The following is a 17,931-nucleotide window of genomic DNA, read 5'->3' on the forward strand; positions in this document are numbered from 1 at the left end:
AGCAGCCACGGCAGTGCCTGAGTCCCTGGCGGACCCGTGGGAGCCCATGGGCCTGCGGAGTTATAAATACTTGGCCGTGCCGGAATCAAGGGCTGCCGGATGCGAATGGCTGCACCTGCAGAGCTGCCTAAGCAGGATGTGATATCACTGCCCTTCCATGACTCTTCGTATGATCCCGTCAGCCGTCCAGCCCTGTGGATTGGACAAAGAGCCCTCCGTCGTCCTTCCTCAGGCCTGAGCAGCCACATGCGCCAGTGGCAACCCCATTCTGTGGCGGTGCCTGTCATTCTCCCGCCCGTCTGACTTGCCAGACCCACCGTCCAGGACTGTTTTCTGGAGCATCAGTCAGCATTATCTCCTTCAGCCTGGATCACCTGTCCCCCATGGCTGATCGTCGTCTCGCATCCTGAACGAGGGACTCACGCCCGTTGCGAGTTCACACGCACCCTGGTCGCAGACGAATCCCGCTCAAGGCGGACCGGGCAGGCTGGGGAAATCGCAGCCCCAAGTATTACAAGCGTTACATGCCTTGCCCCCCACAATACCTCTGATCGATCATTCTCCAAGCCAGCTTGGTGGATTACTTGCGTCACGCGCTCTCCGTTTCGCTTTGTCTCCAGCTTTTGCTACGTGCTCTGTGGAACTACGTGTGAGGCAACGTAGGGCGTTCAACGTGGACATGCGTCGCCATGGCTAGCAAACGATCTCGAACCGCCTTCGAGGCCGATCTCCAGTCCCAGCAATCCCCATACGTCTTTTACGGGACCCCTCTCCCTCCGTTGGATGCCAACGTTCGCGACGATGGTTCTTACGTGCCTATCTGGAAGCAGGAAGTCACCGATGAACGGGGGCGAAAGCGCCTGCATGGCGCTTTCACCGGTGGATTCAGCGCCGGGTGAGCACACACTTCGCAGTGAGCTGGGAACAGAAAGACTAAACGTGCCTCATCTAGGTACTTCAACACGGTGGGATCGAAGGAAGGATGGACGCCTTCGACCTTTGTTTCCTCGCGCCAGAATCGTGCAAAGGACGTGAAACAGCAACGTCCTGAAGATTTTATGGATGAAGAGGATCTCCGGGAAGCGGAAGAGTCAAGGAAGCTGCAGACCGCGGAGGACTTTGCCGGCTTCGGATCGACCCAATCGTATCTGGCCGGTCGGGGTGGCCTCATGGACCTCCTGAAAATCGAGGGCGAAACGATGGGGGTCAAGCTCCTGAAAAAGATGGGCTGGAAGGAAGGTCAAGGCATCGGCCCGAAAGTGCGTCGAAAGGCCAATCTAGCTGATGATGGATCGCTTGGAGACGATGACACTTCCGAAACCCATCTTTTTGCTCCAGAAAACCCCCCGCTGATTGCTTTTGTTCGAAAGCTAGACCACAAGGGCCTTGGATTTGAGGGAGAAGCACGACTCGATTCCGGGTTGCGGTCAGAAAACGGAAAGGACTCGGACTCCGAAGATGCTTCCGATCCCTTCTTTGGTCAGCGCCTGGAGGGCAAGAAACCCAAGAACAAGGAAGTTCGTCGAGGAGGGTTTGGAGTCGGCGTGCTGAATGATACTGGCTCGGATGAAGAAGACCCGTATGAGATGGGACCGAAAATCTCCTACAACCGGACCATTGGTGGCGATAAGAAAAAGAAAAAGCCCAAACCGACGGAAGAAAAAAGACTGATAACCGGCTCTTCGAATCCACTTCTGAGCCATAAGCCGGTGTTTATTTCAAAGAAGGCTTCCCAGGCCAGGAACGCTGCGGGCTTCCGAAAGTGCCACGATGGCCGTTTGCCTCTGGATGGATTTGTTCTAGCGGATAGCATATCGAGCTTATCCATCTCCGAGAAGAAGTATGAACCGCCCGAGATTCCAAAAGACTGGAAATCTTCGAAACGTCCCTCGACGGAGAGAGATGTGTCCAATTACCAGTCGACTGCGGACGCAGCCAAGGCGTCCACCCTCGATCCGAAGGCTCGGGCGGAACTCTTGGGGGAGGCTCAGTTGCCTGGGAAGTCGATATTCGACTGGATGACACCTGAAGCCCGGGAAAGAATCGTCAAGCTGACCGGCAGGACGGATCTACCGCCCGCCCTGGGCGAGAAGGCACCTAAGGGATATGAGATGTCAGAGGCCCAGAGGCGTAAAAATCTGTGGGACCTCGTTCCTAAGTTGGATAAAGACATTGCGATCCAAGCCTTGAACCGAGCAGTGGGTGGCTGGATGCCATACTCCGAGGACGAGGGCAAGAGAGCTCGTTACCGAACGTTCCTGGAGGTGCGAGCCGGTCTGAGGGACGGGCTGCCGGACCGCTTACCTGGATCGACGACGGACGAATGGGTCGCGGAGATGCAGGAGTTTGCCAGGGCTGCCGAGGTGTTCAAACCGATTTCGGGCATCATGGCGTCGAGGTTCACGTCTGCCAGCTCCGCGCCCACCAAGGCGTCGGATATGCCCGATGCCTCGACTTCCAGTGACAACCTGCTGACTCGACCACCTGCCAAACCTCAAGACCCAGCGGAAGAGGCGGCTAAAATTGGCATGTTTGGGCCAATGACGCGCAGCACGCTTTCATTCTATCCTTCTCGCTTGCTCTGTAAGAGGTTTAACGTGAAGCCGCCAGCTCATGTCCAGCACGATCCAGGAGAGTTTCCAGAAGGAGGTCCTGACCGATCCCGCTCCTCGACTGCGACCCACCCGGCCGGTAGCTCCAGATTGGATCTCGTGTCTCAAGACGTGATGAACCAACTCGTGCAGGAATCCGGCATGGGCAGTCGAGCGGTTCCTGCGGGCACGGACTCGGACAAACCCGTACTCGCAGAGTCGCGAGAACAGATCGTCATCGAGCCGGAGCGGAATGAAGCTCTGGAAGCGGAACGGCCTGGGGAGGCTGTTTTTAAGGCGATCTTTGGGAGTGACGAGGAGGATTAGTAGGGCGCTGTACATTTACTCGGTTGCCTACATATTCACTGTATGTATATATTGTCATGCTAGAAACCGGGATCTGTAATCGATTCCAAAAAGAGGAATATAGATAAAGCGGAGGTGTGGACAATCCACCATCGCTGGACCCTGTGATCGTAGCCATCGTATTCACCATCCAACTTTACCTAAGTATACTGCATACCTTCCCTCTCTGGCAAAGCAAGGAGAGCTACAGCCGTGTAAGATATAGAAGGACTTGCCCCTTGGCTTCTCATGGAATGCTAGGGGGGTTTCTAGAGCGTGCCTAGGCTTGGCAGCGGGGTTTACTGAAGCCTTGGTAGATACTACTATATAATTCTCTGTAGCCATCGGACGGTGATGCGGCTAACTGCCTGCACAATCTACAATTCCTCCGCAAGTGATGTGTCACAGAACTCGGACTGCGTAAAAGAACAAGCAGAAGACAGTCAGCCTACAGTGGCTGCGGCGGTGTCACCAGATGTTACGCAGTTCCTAGCAACTCATTCCTGGGCAGTGGTACGTGCGGCAATGCAGTGAAACCCCAGCCAGCTCTAATAGCAATCTTATCGCACCGCCCCCAACGGAGAAATGAAGCCTTGCATCTTGCACTGTTCTTGGCCCCTCATGTTTGCAGCGGGTGACGCGATGGTCCTACCTGTCCATGCCCATTCACTTGATTCGCCATTAATTACCTTGATGGCAGTTCATGGTACAGACTCAGGCGGGCAGGTGGGGGGCTAACGTATGCCATGCATCCAGAGGCTCCCTGCGCGCAAGATGCTTGGCCAATGCAGCGGCCAAAGGTACCTCTGGGCGCTGGAACCTGCCTTTGTCATGGCCGGAAACATAGGAACTTTCTGGCTGCTGTTTAAGCTTTGCTGATGTGGGTTGACATCAGCTGTGGTCGGACAATGCGGCCGCCATTCGTTACCTTACCTAGGCATTAGCTAGTCTCCTGCTCTGCTCTCCTGACAGCAAGGCACGCCGGTGTTTTAGTTCGAGATCCTCGGAGCCTTGGGGCCTTTGTCGCATTGACACTATCTCCTCTTTTTTCTCACCCCGCACCTTTTGACGTCTCCACCAACACGGGCGAACTAACCGCCTCTGATGGTTGTTGTGGTTTGCGGCTGATGATGCGGGCGACGATGCTGGATTCCCTGGCTGTCTCCTCCTGTCCTTCGGGTCAATAGGAAGGCTGAAGACGGACGAGTGATCAGACTCCAGCTGCTGATCGTTCCTATCGCTTGTCTTCAGATCTGCCGGAACTCGAACGCCCTGCTGTACTAAGAATACGATTCCGTGGTTAGCGCTGTGGTCAAATATAGCACGACCGACCCAACAACCAAGACCCTTCCCCGTCGCCCCTACACGTCTTCGTTGAGACGAAGGGTGCCTTTGCTGAGATCTGGAGCCCCAATTTGCTCTCCGTCTCTCTCTTCTTCTAGTCTACATCATGCAAGATGGTAAGCTCGCCCGGTGTTTAGCAGTCTGGACGGATTTTCAGCGACCACCGCGATCACCGATTGCCCCCACCTGCGCTTTCTCTGATCATCGATCCACCCACTGGGCATGGTTATGGTCTTTCGCTGACTCTATTCCTGTCATGACAGGGCTGCTGTTTATCTCTATTCGCGCGCGACCGTGACGACACGGCTGGGATAACGCAAGAGCGTCATGCCGATTCCTCTCGTGCCATCAACTCCGAACCCACCTCCCGCCGTCATCCTTCGTCCGCCTCTCTTAACGACGGGACTACCCATCATCGATCTCACTCGAGCCGGATACGATTCCAGCAGCAAGCGACGCTCCCGCTGAGCGAACATTACAATCAGCCCATCCGTCCTCATGTCTGGCGCAGCAAGCGTCGCACGTGGACCCCGTCGCAACTCGCCCGGGAGCGGGAAGAGTTCTTCGATACCAGAGTCACGGGCCGGCCGGAGGTGTGGGCAGCTCTGCGCGCAGCTATCTCCTTCATGCGCGAGGGCGACATTGCCACCGCGCAGAGTATCATTGACGCTGCCGGGGTGACCGTGCCGACAGGGGATCTCTGCGAAGGCTGCTATGATGAGAACGGAGCCTTGTACCGGTTGCCACAGTGCATTGTCAGTGACCCCGAGAATCTAGTCCCTGACAGCACGACAGACGGAGGAAACGGAGTGACGACCACAGATTATGATCCCGACGGCATATCCGATCGGAAATTGACCATGGCCGAAGAGTCCGAGGAGGAACTCATCCCGGAGGATGTGGAGCGACGGCGAGAAGAGAAAGGCAAGATGAGCGAACGCGATGTGATCAAGGTCCGAGCCCGGTTGAGTGATCGAGGCGGGCCTGACGTGACAGTGACTATCGGCAAGACGCAAAGTGTGGGACTGTTGGCTCGCAAAGTCCAAAGTGAAGCTGGGGTATGATCTATCCCTTTCTCTCGCCGACGCTGAACGATGCTAACTCTACGACAGATATCCAATAAACAACGGGTCCGGATCGCTTATCTTGGTCGGATGCTCCGGGAGCACGAGCCCTTACTGGAGCAAGGATGGAAACAGGGACATGTCGTCAATGCACTAGTGGTGCCGCAGCCCTCTGCATCATGACAACCGACGTTGTGACTCTCAATAGTCATCTCCGATGGTGAAGGACGGCGGTCATTTCCGAATGACGACAACCATGAGCCTACAGTCAGGCAGTGCTCACTGTATTTCCAGGAGTCTGCTCTGGCTACCTTCGAACAAGACTGACACAGACATGCAGTTATGAGCATTGTCCTGGCTCAAAGTCAGCATAGGACATTGAAACTTTTTTTTTCGTCTTTTCCTTTGCACAGTTGATGGTGGACGAAGAATCCATCTCGTTCATCTGTTTGAGTACATTTGTATTTTTTTTTTAATATCGTTTTTATTTTGCATGTCATCTCGCACAATACCCCTGTTGTTATTGCTGCTGTTTTTCTGCATTGTTGTGACGTTATCCTTACCGAGTGCATCTTCCTTTCCTTCTCCGCTCCGTCCAGAGCCATCCTTTTCTGTTCTGATGCAGCGCATCGATTTGACGGCGTTGATTTTCGTGTCCTGATCTGGTTGGTCGTTGTCGTGGCTCCAAGGAGGCGGGCACATGCAACTGCAGTGATGCCTGCATGAATGCCTGCCTACGTCTATTTACTTCTCTTCTTTTCTTCTTCTTTTTTTTTCTTATTTTTCTCAACTCATTCCCACCCTACGGAGTACATAATTCCAGCATCGAGACGACATGACAAGCATGATATGATTGATAATCATGAGAGGAAATAATAATACTATTCTCGAAGAGATTTTGCTCTTGAGAGACTTTTATTAAAAAAAATAAAAACATTTGTTTGATGACCACATCATAACACACTCAATGCTTAGCATAGTTTAATTTAGTTTCATAGTCACAAGCGAATGGAATGGAATGGAGACTCTTTACAGCATAAAATCTTTTTATTTAGGATATTCATTCATATTTTTTTTTGTTTTCAATTAGTTATCTCAAATGGTTGCCCTAATAATCTAGTTAACCTACAGTATCTTAAATGATAAGGTCAAGACAAGCAAACAACGCAAACAGCCCCAGTAATCGCGGAGCGCAGATGCGGGAAAAGTAAAACCAAAAAAAAAGTTCCGTTCCGCACTTGGAGAGAAAGCTTGGAAGCTTAGATATAGAGAGATCATAATTTTTTTCACAGTCAAATTAGAACCGGTTTTAACTCTGTGCTCTCATATTTTTTGTTTTATTTTATTTATTTAATTTTCATTGAGTACACACTACAACAAAAGAAGAGAGAGAGGGAAAGGGGAAAAAAAAGGTGATCGCTCGATCGATCCATCATGGCGACCGCCGACGAGTCGTCGCAGATCCAAAAGACGCCGTTTGTGAAGGAATTGGCTTCGAGTGGTGAGTCATCAATTCTCTCTATACATAAAGATTGAATTTGATAAATGTTATATATAAGTGACGAACGACTTGACTGACTGACTGTCTGTCTTCACGCAGAGCGCAAAACGAGAGACAAAGCGCTCGAATCGCTGACCCTCTTCCTCCGCGCTCGACGCGATCTGTCGCTGCTCGAACTGCTTAAGATCTGGAAGGGGCTTTTTTTCTGTATGCCTCCCTACCCCCCCTTTTTTTTTTCAGCCGTGAATAAGAGACATTGAATTGAAGGAGCAGACACTGATCTTTTTTCTTTTGTTTCTGCCAGGCTTCTACCACTCCGACCGCCCTCTCACCCAACAAGCCCTGGCGCGCGCCCTGTCTTACTCCCTCGTCCCGAGCCTGCCGGAAGAAACCCGTCTGCGATTTCTTCGCGCGTTCTGGATCACCATCGGTCGAGAGTTCCATGCGATAGACCGGCTGCGGCTGGATAAGTACCTGTTTCTGATACGGTGCTACGTGGGGGTTGCGTTTGAGATTTTCCTCAAGAATAAGATCAAGAATAAGAAGGTTACTTTTGCTGCTGCTGGAGAAAGAGAAGGAGAAGAAGGGACGAAAAAGAGGAAGCGAGGCGGGGCAGAAGAACGAAGTCCCGACTCGACGAAAAAGAGGAGGAAGGACAAGGAGGGACAGCATGCAGATACGAACGACCATACGCAGGAACAAGAAGAGTCAGAGACACAGGAATGGCCCGAACTCGAAGCCTACATCTCCCTCCTGGAAGAAGGCCCTCTCTGCCCGATCAACTTCGATCCCACAGACAACAAAACGAAACCAAAGAAGAACACGACATCTCCCGACGACGAGATAGAAATGCCCCATGGCCCGGACGGTCTCCGCTATCACCTCATCGACATCTGGATCGACGAGCTGGCCAAGGTCATCGATACTGATGATGACAAGGAGGAAAAGAATGACCAAGAAACAGGCGATGAAGAGACGAATAACGGCCCCTCAAAACCTCTACTGAAAGACCGATGCAACGTCCCCATCGACCTCCTCCTTCGCCCATTCGAGAAACTCAAGGCCGAAAGTCCGACCAAGACCGTCCGACGCAGGGCCTGCGAGGTCCTCGACGACGAGCGATTGGTGGAATGGGGGTTCAGGACGAAGCCGGCTGACGAGGAGGACGAAGATGATGACGAGGAGGAAGAAGAATGGGGCGGGTTTGGCGACTAAGTCAAACTCATAATAGACCATTTGTTTTTCTTCCTATATCCTGTATTTGTGGAGTTTGCTGGCAGGAATTATGTGTTCGGTTGCATTGCATTGCATTGCATTTTTATTTCCATACTGTACAGAGAACCTTTTTGTTTTTTTTTTACGCATTCCTGCTTATACGATCCATCCTATTCATACCCCGTACAAAACAGGAATAAAATTCAAAAAAAGTTTAAGGAAACGTTGTCGAATGCGATGTTATATTCCTAGGTAGGTCCGGGGAATCAATCCCCAGACGGCCTGCAGGGTATCATGATATAATACACACCAAAGAATACGATGAAAAAGAGTGACAGCCTTATTATACCGGCCCCTGGGCCTCGTACAAATGCCCCGACTTGGACAGGACTGTGCCCAATCCCGGATGAACTTCCACCTGGAAAGGTTCAAACGGGACTTTCTCCCCGTCAACACTGATGAAACCGTGGCTCTGTCTCGGCGTCAGACGGTATGCAGAGACCTTACGGACTGTAACCTCGGGGATGTCGAAGAAATCGCCTTTGTCAACAGCCGACATTATCGATAAGACCTTCGGAAGACTTAACGTTCCATCAATCGTAACCATATCCATTAATCCATCACTCGGAAGCGAGGCCGGGAAAAAGTTCGTGTTCGCGCTCACGATAGCCATGTTCCCCGCGTAGAAGGTTCCTATGGTGTCAGATGATACTACCTCCCAGTCTTTCGGTATGTCATCCTTGACAGTACCGTATTTGAGCGGAGGTAGACCACTAGGTCGATCGCCATTGCCGTCGTCGCCGGTACGACGCGCCTGAGGTTTCTTATTCTTGTACGCGAGGTAGTGATCCTTGATCTCTTGCTTGTTGTCGATCTCGACTTTAAACGCCAAATCGCACGGATATGTGGTTTTACCCAGCAGACGTACCATGAAGCCGTATGTGAAGCGAGCAGACCCCATCCACCGCAGGTGTTCGGTCCCTAAATCTGAATCGGCAATCATCCCATAGGACTGAGAGAGAAAAGAAAGCCTCCGTGTGTCGCCTTGGGTGATAGAAACGAGGTCTAGTGGGGTTCGTATGCCCTTGAGAACCGCAAGGGCCGCCAAGCTGACGCTGCCAGTACCGCACAAGTTCCAAGCCATGGCGTTCCCAGAACCGCCGGGGAGAAGCGCTACTGCTACCTTCGAGAGTACCTCTGTAGCATTGGGCTTCTTAGCTAAACCGTTGAAGACTTCGTGTGGCAAGCCATCACCGGAACAGCAGACAATCGCGTCATAAGCATCGACATCCATCTGCGCCACAATTTCGGTGGCATGACCGGAGTACTGTGTCGTTTCCACGTCGAGCTTGCAACCTGCAGCTGCGAAAATCGGTTCGGCATAGTTATAATACGACTTAACGGCGTGACCTTTCCCGCCAAACGGATTGATCAGCACCTTGAGCCTTTTATTCCGCTGCGCGTCGCCATATGCGCGGTTGAGCAGTCGTTCGACCCATGCCTCCGCTTTCGACCTCGGCACATGATTATCGATAGCATATTGCAAGGATTCCGCTGAGATGTCATGCTTCGAAATCGGTCGCGCATACTTGATAATGATCTTCGTCTCGGAGAGATCCACGGAGAGGACGTTGTAGAAAGGAATTTCACGAGACCCTCTGGATTCTATGATCATCAGTAAGCGCATGCCGTTCAACCCCGCCTTAACACATCTATCGTACACAAAGGAGATGGAACAGGACCGAGGGGCATTACTGGTTGGTATAAGACCACAGCAGCGCGCCTTATGCACGCGACTTTCATCTGCAATAGATAGCATGGTTGGTAAATGGCCATTATCTTTTGACTAGATTCAACAAGGGAGAAAGAGGCTGATAAGCTCTCCTAAGCGCTCAATGGATCATACCCGCAATAAGGAGAGAATCGGCCCCTAGAATCAGAGTAACATCCTCTCCCACCCTGAGCGACGAATTGAGATCCAACATTCCGGGCTCCTGAGCCTGAGCGACCAAAGGGGAGGAGGACTGATGCGGATCGTCCGTCAGGTTCTCAGAAGACATACTGCTGTCGAAGAGTAAACACAAACATTCTGGAGTGGGCAAAAACGAAGGGATGGAACGTTGGCTAGGGGCCCCAAGCGAGCCAAAAGGAATGTAATGATCTCAGTTCATGGGGAGGCAGCGATTATTTAATAGTTACCCGACGACAGATAAATATACGAGCGCTTGAGGCTGCCATTTCGGTAACCCCGGATAGAGCCGGCCCTCTAGCAAAGCTAAACAGGAGCGATGCTCTCGGATCATCGCCAAGCCGGAGACGGCTCTTTCCAAGAACGTGCACACAGTTTCACATCTAACGGAGTCGTGCATAACCGTAACGCAGCAAGGAAAAATCGGCTCGTATGGAGCAGACTCCGAAGCGGGAGGGACAATGGCTTGCATCTACACAGAGCCAATCATCCCATCCTGTCCAACACGGTTTCCAGCGACGCGTTAGATTTCCGACACGTGACAGACGCCTCCCATATTCTCCGCAGTGGTTTCTTCTGGTATACGTAAGGCTATGGACCCTGTGGAACTACTTCGACAGCCCTGTGGAACGTATGGAACAAGCGAGAAACTGAAGCTTATATCACATGGCATATCTAGACAGTATACTCTTTTTGTGTGCCCTGGCACAGAATATAACCAGGTCGCAGTAGTATTAAACATGTAACATTCCCATTCAAGAAAAAAAAACCGTTCTCAGCCAGTCAGAACGTAACACATGGAATCGCGGTAGAAGAGAAACGCTAGCAGCCAAGGGGGGGCAAGGAAAGAAGCAGACATCCGACATTATCAATACTCTCTATGCAGAATTCGCCTTGAGCCCCTTGAGAGAACCCAAGGCCAGGGCAAGACCTTGCGAGCGGCTTCTTATCCGCACGAATCCAGTGATGGGTCCGTCTTCGCCCTGCTTTTCAATGCTCAAGTTGGCCAGCGCGTCCTCGCCTGTAGTGAGGATTAGCAAACCATCTTTGGAGTATTTAGAAACGCGGAAGAACTTACCGAACACACTACGAGCGTACAGGTTGGCGCTCAAGAACTGGCAATCGCCCTGAAGAGACGCTTCAGGGGTCAGGCAGGTCATGTTGGTGCTCTCTATGAGCTGCTTGAGGAACTCCCGGAGACTCTTGGCCTTCGAGTTGATGTTGACCTTGTTCTCCCATTCGAACTCGGTCCACATGGTCCGGAACTGAGTCTCGGTGCAGTAAGCAGGCTGAATGTAGTCCATGATGTCGGCGTGCACATCATTCAGGATGACCACGTGGGTCTCCGTGGAACTTGGTCCGTCATAGACCACATTGCCAAAGATCACACCAGTGTCCGTGGAAGAAACTTTAACGGTGGCCTGCACATTCAGGAAGTCGCGCGGTCCGAGATTCTGGGTTGTCGGTCGTTCGACAACCTTAAGGTCACCCAAGGTCGCAAACTCGACCGACAGATTCTGCAACGTTTCTGTCGTCTGGTTCACCAGCAGGACATCCAGAACAATGTCGAATTGGTGCACCTTCACGTAGGCTTCAGCGTAGACAGGGTCGGAGAAACCTGTCAACTGGACAACCCTGCTGAGCTTCGATGACAGATCCTCAAACGTAGAATCACCACCCGTCGCCTTGATCAGATCTAGCTCAATCTCGTCGGTGCCTTCCCCGACGTTCTTCTTGGCCAGCTGTCGAATGGGGATAGCGTCGTCAATCTGCACAGCAGTCTTGGCTTTTTCCACAGCCTCCTTGGCGGCCCGCTTCTTCTCCTCAGCCTGGACGATCGTTCGGAACGCCTTCCGTGTATCCTCAAGGAAGGTCGTCTCCAGTTCTTTCCTCTCGGAGAATTCGGCCAGCGAACGCACGCATGTCATGATCCGGTCCACAGAGTCTTCGTCAATAGGAGCTTTGACGAACTGCGACTGACCAACACGAATAATAGAGATCATGATAAGCATTGCTTCCGCGCGAAGGGCGTTCGTACGAGCTGTATCTTGAGAAACTTCGGCGTGGCGCATAACGAGCTTCGTCAATGTTGACGAAAGCACTGTCGCCAAATAATAATCGCCATCCAGGATAAGCTGACGCAACGGTGGCTTCTGAGCGGCCTTTACAGCTTCGAGCTTCGCAGCCGCCTGACTTGTCAGGGCACTCTCAGTAGCGTACGTTCCATCCGCGAGAACCTTTCTCGATCCAGTTGGAGCGGCTGGCTTAGCATGGCCATTGACCTGCTCCGTGGGAGCCGCATTCTCATCCTGAACTTCGTCCAGTAGTCGCTCTTCCGAAGCCAAGATTGGAATCTCTCCAAGGCTGGCTCTAATTCGCTTCCAGGCTTCGCGAATGTCATTGGCCTCCAAAGAATACTCGCCCACGACCCAGAGCACACCGCGGTAGACCTTGCCAGCCCGTACTTCGCCGAGTGCGGATACTAAGCGTTCGAGGATGGACGGTCGTAGCTTGGGGAATTTCTCCACCACCTCCTTCACAAAAGAAATCACATCAACGGCGGAGTTGTTGTTAAAGTCGGCGATGAAGTCCATCAGCAGGTCAACCACACTAGCAGCAATTTCCGAGAACTTGATGGCACAGTGATGGATAGATTGGATGAGAAGTTGCCGGTATTCACCAGTCTATAGCCCCCCGAGTCAACCAATGCGATACGTGCGAATGGCCAGGTCAAAACGTACCTTCTCATACTGCTCATCCACGGTCTTGGCAAGCTCCTTTTTCAGCAGCATCACGATTTCCTCCACATTCTTACTAGAAACCATCTCCAGAGCGATTCCCAGCGCTTTTCGTCGAACATCGATATCAGGGCTCGACAGAACACGCAAAATCTCCATCGTCAGATCATCCAAGACACCCTCGTTTTTGATCCTCAGCTGGTCAACCCTATCCAGGACAATAAGTTTCACATTGTTGTCGGCCTCCTTGATGCAGAGTTCGATCAGTTTCGAGGCCGCGGCCTTCACAGCGACGGGGTTGCTGGTGAGGGCAGTAAGGGATGTGGCAGCTTCGTAAACGACAGTGCTAGCCGACGCATCGAGGAGATCAAAGATCAACCGCAGGTATCTCGCCTGCCAAGCTCTCAGCAACTAATGCGACTTTGCTATTCCATTCGCAGGACTCACCTTGTTCTGGGCATTTTGCACCGCATCTTTCCTGATAAACTCGAGCTCTGCCAACTGAAGTAGCTCGTCGGCATTCGGTATGCTGTCAAATGTGGAGCTCAGATACTCCAAGGCTTTCTGGTGGCTGATGGACATGAGTGCCGCGAATGCGTTGCGCTTGCAGGTGTGGTCGCTCTCCGACGAAAGGAACGAATGGAGGAGCTCCGGTGCATCAGGTATTAGGGATTCAGAGTGTTGATATATCGAAGCTACTGCCCAGACTGCGTTCTTCCGTACATAGGCGTGACGATGCTCGAGGCACGACCGGGCAGATGAGAGCAGAGGTTCGATGAGTTCTGGTTCGCGGAGTTTGCAGAGGAATCGAAGCGTATTACCGCGCACGTATTCATTCGGATGCTGCAGGTCATTTCGGATTCCGTTGCTGTCCTTGTGTCAGGAGACTCGATGGTGGCGAAGAAGTTAGTAGGAATTAGTCTTACCAGACCAGGATCATCTCTTGTTTTAGTTTTCCATTCGCGTCATGTTTGGGACAGATCTCATAATAGAAATACAGAAGCTTCTTCAGAGGCTTGCTCTTGGATGGCATAACAAAGCGAATGATGTGCATGAGTAGTTGAGGCATCGGATCGCCATTGAGCATGATTGTGATAATCTTCTTCATGGTCTCCAATTTGGTCTCGTCGGTGCCCTTTTCCAGCTGCAACTTGAGGTCTTGCAGCGACGGCTGATCAGCCGTATTGTCCTGGTGGACCAGGCTGTACGCATTGTCCAGAAACGAAGCCATGGTGTCTGGCAGCTGTCGAACTGAACCGGCCGGTGTAAAGGGAGCAGGATACGGGGGTACGGGGTACGGGAGCTGCTTGCTGTCAGCCACGTCGAGGTGCAGGAAACGAACGAAATACCTGAACCAAGCTCCTAGGATATAGGAATTATCAATGAATTTGCCCACTGAATTCCAACACTCCTCACCTGCCTTATGTTCATCAGCGGGGTTGTCAACAATGCGGAAACCAGACTGTCAACTTGTCCATTTGCGCGGCGAGGCAGCGCAACCTGTCCGGAGTGTGTGGATGACTAAGCAGACTAGACGCGAGCCGCATGTGCCACTCCCCGCCAAAGTATGTATTGCAGCTCCCGAGCTATCAACTTCGCCTCCGCAGTTGCTCAGCTGGTGTTTTTGAGGACATATCCAATATGTCGTCGGATCTCAGTGAGCCTTTTTATCTCCGCTACTAGTAAGAGACCTCCACTATGGCCCAGATTTCCTCAGCTGCTGACAGCCCCGCAGCTCAGGTCACTCTGGGCGGTTCGGGCATGAATTCCTAGGTGAGTGGGAGCAGAGACGCAGCCTTCCGCAATACAGTAGCTTACGGATGGCTTTAGAATTCGATTTTCGCACTCTTGGCGATGGCCGCAGTGCCTATGCGCGGTACGCTAACAACTCCAACTACCGCAATGACTCCCTGATTCGCAAAGAGAGTAAGATACCGCGATGCGACCTGTCCTGACATGGAAGTACGGTGCAGACTAATCCACAAATAGTGTGCGTCAGTTCTCTGATGATACAAGAGATCAAGCGCATCATCAGGGAGAGCGAGATTATGAAGTAAGCACCCCGATGCTGCAGGGCGACCTGTGTTACTCTTCTAACTTCCGAACAGAGAAGACGATTCGAAATGGCCGGAGAAAAATAAGGACGGGCGGCAAGAGTTGGAGATCCGCATGGGCAATGAACACATTTCATTCGAGGTAACTATATTTACCATGAGACGTTTGGAGGATGGTCTTGGTGAGCTGGCATTCTGACTCGCTCGCAGACCGCCAAAATCGGATCCCTTGTCGATGTGACTGAATCTGCCGATCCAGAAGGCCTGCGTGTCTTCTACTACCTCGTCCAGGATCTGAAGGCGCTGGTCTTTTCTCTGATATCTTTACATTTCAAGGTAACCCAATATCTTCGCGAGCTATATGTATTCGGATTCTGTCTGACCCAGGCTTCCTTTTTACAGATCAAGCCTATCTGAACACGTTCTGATGGAGTTTATAAACGGCCCTGGTTTGTTGGGAATTGGCGTTTGTGTCTTTTTTTTCGGTGGCAAAGTACGAGATATGCGGAGCCAACCAAAGGGTTAAAACTACATCTTGTCGGATAGTACGCATCTGTGTCCAGCAGTTCAACGGTGTAATAATTATCTGTCATTACAACGGTGTCTGCCCAATGTCAGAGGGATTTGTCGTGCAAGCATCGTAATCCCCACAAAGAGAGGCTCTTGTAGCAATATGGTTGGTCGGTAGGCGGTGATTGCGCCCCATTCGTCTCTGTTGGCTTTCCCCGCGATCGCTGACGGCGGTCGGTTGGCCCTTGTCCCGTTCTGGCAGTTTCGCTCGTAAGGTGAGTCCCGAGGTCCCGTGCCATCGTGACCAGCATACCCTGTCTCCAGTTGCACGTCACGTCTGCATTGAGACCAGGCCTTCCCTTCTCTTTCTTCTGTGTCTTTGGTATTGTGCGTTTGGTTTGTGCTGTGGTTTTGCTTTCCGCCTTTCTCCCTTCGCCGATGTCACATCTCTCTTGATCCGCCTCCATGCCGACCCCGAGTGAGAGCACTCCACAGCTGACCACGAGCACATTACCCGGAGAGATATCCGCACATACGACTTGTCCCCCAGAGATTGAACGAGGGTCCTCTCGGACAGCTGCTTCGGAGGAGCATGCCATCGACGATGATATCGCTGTAAATGACGGTGCGGTGTCCCCCGCCAGTGCTACTGCGCAGACCGCCGGGAGGCGACCGAGCGATGTGACGTCCACTCCAATCGCCGAGTCGTCGACGAAGAAGATCAAATCCGACGAAGATGTGATTATGGGGTCCATGAGTCCTGACAGTGCGTCGTCGTCTGAAACTAAGGAGGAACAATCGAGCCCGACGTCCCAATCGTCGTCCTCGATTTCCGCGCATTCCGCGCCTTCTACTACTTCATCCCTCAGCTACAAATTCTCAAATAGCCGGGTAAGTCATCTGTTTGACGAGGTTTCATGTCCAGTTTCTAATCGTAACAGCTCTACCCGAACCACACTTCGTCCTTTCTGCGATCCGGAAGCAAGTTTGTTGGCACCCAGCAGTCCGACCGCCAGGTATACAATGTGGATGTGGAAATCAAGCATGTTGATATGGCTGAGTCATATCTCTGTGGATATCTCCGCATACAAGGTTGGTGGATATCAAGGACAAATGACCTTCATATCGATGAATGCTTACGCATGTTCCTTTGCTACCAGGTCTTACGGAGGACCATCCAACCTTGACGACGTACTTCGAAGGGGAGATCATCGGTACGAAACATACCTTCCAGACACGGCACGAGTCATGGGGAGCAAACGAAAAGACGGATATGCTTCATTGGGCCAGGTTTCCGGCGTGGCGGCCACTGGCGAAGCAGGCGAAGAAACCGGACTTCACATACAGGAACTTTGCGCAGCGCGAGCATATCTTTATGAGATGGAAAGAGTACTTTCTAGTCCCTGACCATCGCGTACGGACAATATCCGGTGCCAGTTTCGAGGGCTTTTACTACATCTGCTTCAATCAAGTGGAGGGGACCGTAAGCGGGATCTACTTTCATTCGAAGAGTGAGAAGTATGCTGCACTCATCCTCTCTTGAGAGAAACGGCTTTGATGCTGACTTGTATGCGACAATGCAGGTATCAACAGCTGGAGCTAAAGCACGTCGAAGACCACGGTTGCTGCCCGGCGATAGAATTCCGTTGAGCTCCTGAAAGAGAGACGGGCCTTCCTGCAATCCACAAGAACGTGAAGTTCTTGCCACGTTGCAGAGAAAACCTGCTTTCTACATCCATCTTGTGCATACTGGTTGGGGGGGAATCCATCATCGAGGTGGTGATTTTTTCCTTGTCCCGACCTAACTCATTCCTCTATTCCGACACGACACGACACGATACGATACGCTTCTCTCAGGGAATAAACAGAAGTTCCCCAGAGTGACGACGGCTCGTTTATGCATGGGATACGACGCATACAGTGGTGTTGCTGCTCTGTCCCCCTTTCTTCTCTTCTCTTCTCTTCTCTTTTCTTTTTATGAGCAGTTGATTTATCTTCCGCAGCCACCATCTGTATTTGGGGTGTTGGGTTATTTATATCTACCTACCTTACCTACCTACCTACTTAGCTAGGTACTACAGTACAGCGCAGTACATTGCCTGGTTTGGTTTGATTTGATTGGTTTTGTTTTCGTTGTTTGAAGGACAGGAGCCAGGTGGCGCTTTTAGGGTTATATGTGCTTTTTTTCGTAATTTTCCTCTCTTCTCTTCTTCTTTTTTTTTCAGTGATGGGAACATACTGCCAGTACTTAGGTACCTAGCCATATATTTTGTGCGTCGTGACAACCAAGGAAACCTTTATCGTCCGTCTATCCATATTCTGCTTTATGACGAACTGAGATTCAGCCTCTTCTTCGTTCTCTTCCTTATACGTAAATCGGCTTATCTTCATTCTGGACGGTATATATATACCGTACGAATAACGAGAGTTACCGCAGTAGGTAGTATATTTAAGACTGTTATATATGTGTACTGTTATCAAGAATGTAGAGAGATGGAAAGACCGAATATAATAAATAAATAATAATGATAATGTTTTATTATCATAATTCCTCCCTCCATTGGTCATTCCCGTTAATCTTAAAAAATCCGGACCCAATG

At 51.4% G+C, this 17,931-nt stretch overlaps 5 protein-coding genes across 5 annotated transcripts; 3 read left to right on the top strand and 2 right to left on the bottom strand.

Annotated features, from left to right (window-relative positions):
* Positions 1-689: 689 nt before the first annotated feature.
* On the top strand, positions 690-5,344 carry T310_3502 (G-patch domain protein; the record flags this gene model as incomplete). Its single annotated transcript, XM_013473581.1, has 6 exons — positions 690-895; positions 953-2,917; positions 3,278-3,449; positions 3,637-3,675; positions 4,379-4,396; positions 4,544-5,344. The coding sequence occupies 6 exons, from the start codon at positions 690-692 to the stop codon at positions 5,342-5,344; spliced, it is 3,201 nt and encodes a 1,066-aa protein (XP_013329035.1).
* Positions 5,345-6,778: 1,434 nt separating this feature from the next.
* T310_3503 (Ribosomal RNA processing protein) lies at positions 6,779-8,060 on the top strand (the record flags this gene model as incomplete). Its single annotated transcript, XM_013473582.1, has 2 exons — positions 6,779-6,845; positions 7,150-8,060. 2 exons carry the CDS (start codon positions 6,779-6,781, stop codon positions 8,058-8,060), a joined length of 978 nt encoding a protein of 325 aa, XP_013329036.1.
* A 343-nt stretch (positions 8,061-8,403) lies between these two features.
* Positions 8,404-10,120, bottom strand: T310_3504 (uncharacterized protein; the record flags this gene model as incomplete). The annotated part of the gene is made up of 2 exons (XM_013473583.1): positions 8,404-9,863; positions 9,967-10,120. The coding sequence occupies 2 exons, from the start codon at positions 10,118-10,120 to the stop codon at positions 8,404-8,406; spliced, it is 1,614 nt and encodes a 537-aa protein (XP_013329037.1).
* Positions 10,121-10,907: 787 nt separating this feature from the next.
* On the bottom strand, positions 10,908-13,998 carry T310_3505 (Coatomer subunit beta; the record flags this gene model as incomplete). Its single annotated transcript, XM_013473584.1, has 4 exons — positions 10,908-12,713; positions 12,771-13,160; positions 13,215-13,635; positions 13,694-13,998. 4 exons carry the CDS (start codon positions 13,996-13,998, stop codon positions 10,908-10,910), a joined length of 2,922 nt encoding a protein of 973 aa, XP_013329038.1.
* A 1,798-nt stretch (positions 13,999-15,796) lies between these two features.
* On the top strand, positions 15,797-16,989 carry T310_3506 (Vesicle-mediated transport protein Vid24; the record flags this gene model as incomplete). The annotated part of the gene is made up of 4 exons (XM_013473585.1): positions 15,797-16,222; positions 16,273-16,423; positions 16,492-16,814; positions 16,915-16,989. 4 exons carry the CDS (start codon positions 15,797-15,799, stop codon positions 16,987-16,989), a joined length of 975 nt encoding a protein of 324 aa, XP_013329039.1.
* Between the last annotated feature and the right edge of the window lie 942 nt (positions 16,990-17,931).

Source organism: Rasamsonia emersonii (assembly GCF_000968595.1).
Source record: "Rasamsonia emersonii CBS 393.64 chromosome Unknown ctg1118621760072, whole genome shotgun sequence".
NCBI classification, from domain to species: domain Eukaryota; kingdom Fungi; phylum Ascomycota; class Eurotiomycetes; order Eurotiales; family Trichocomaceae; genus Rasamsonia; species Rasamsonia emersonii.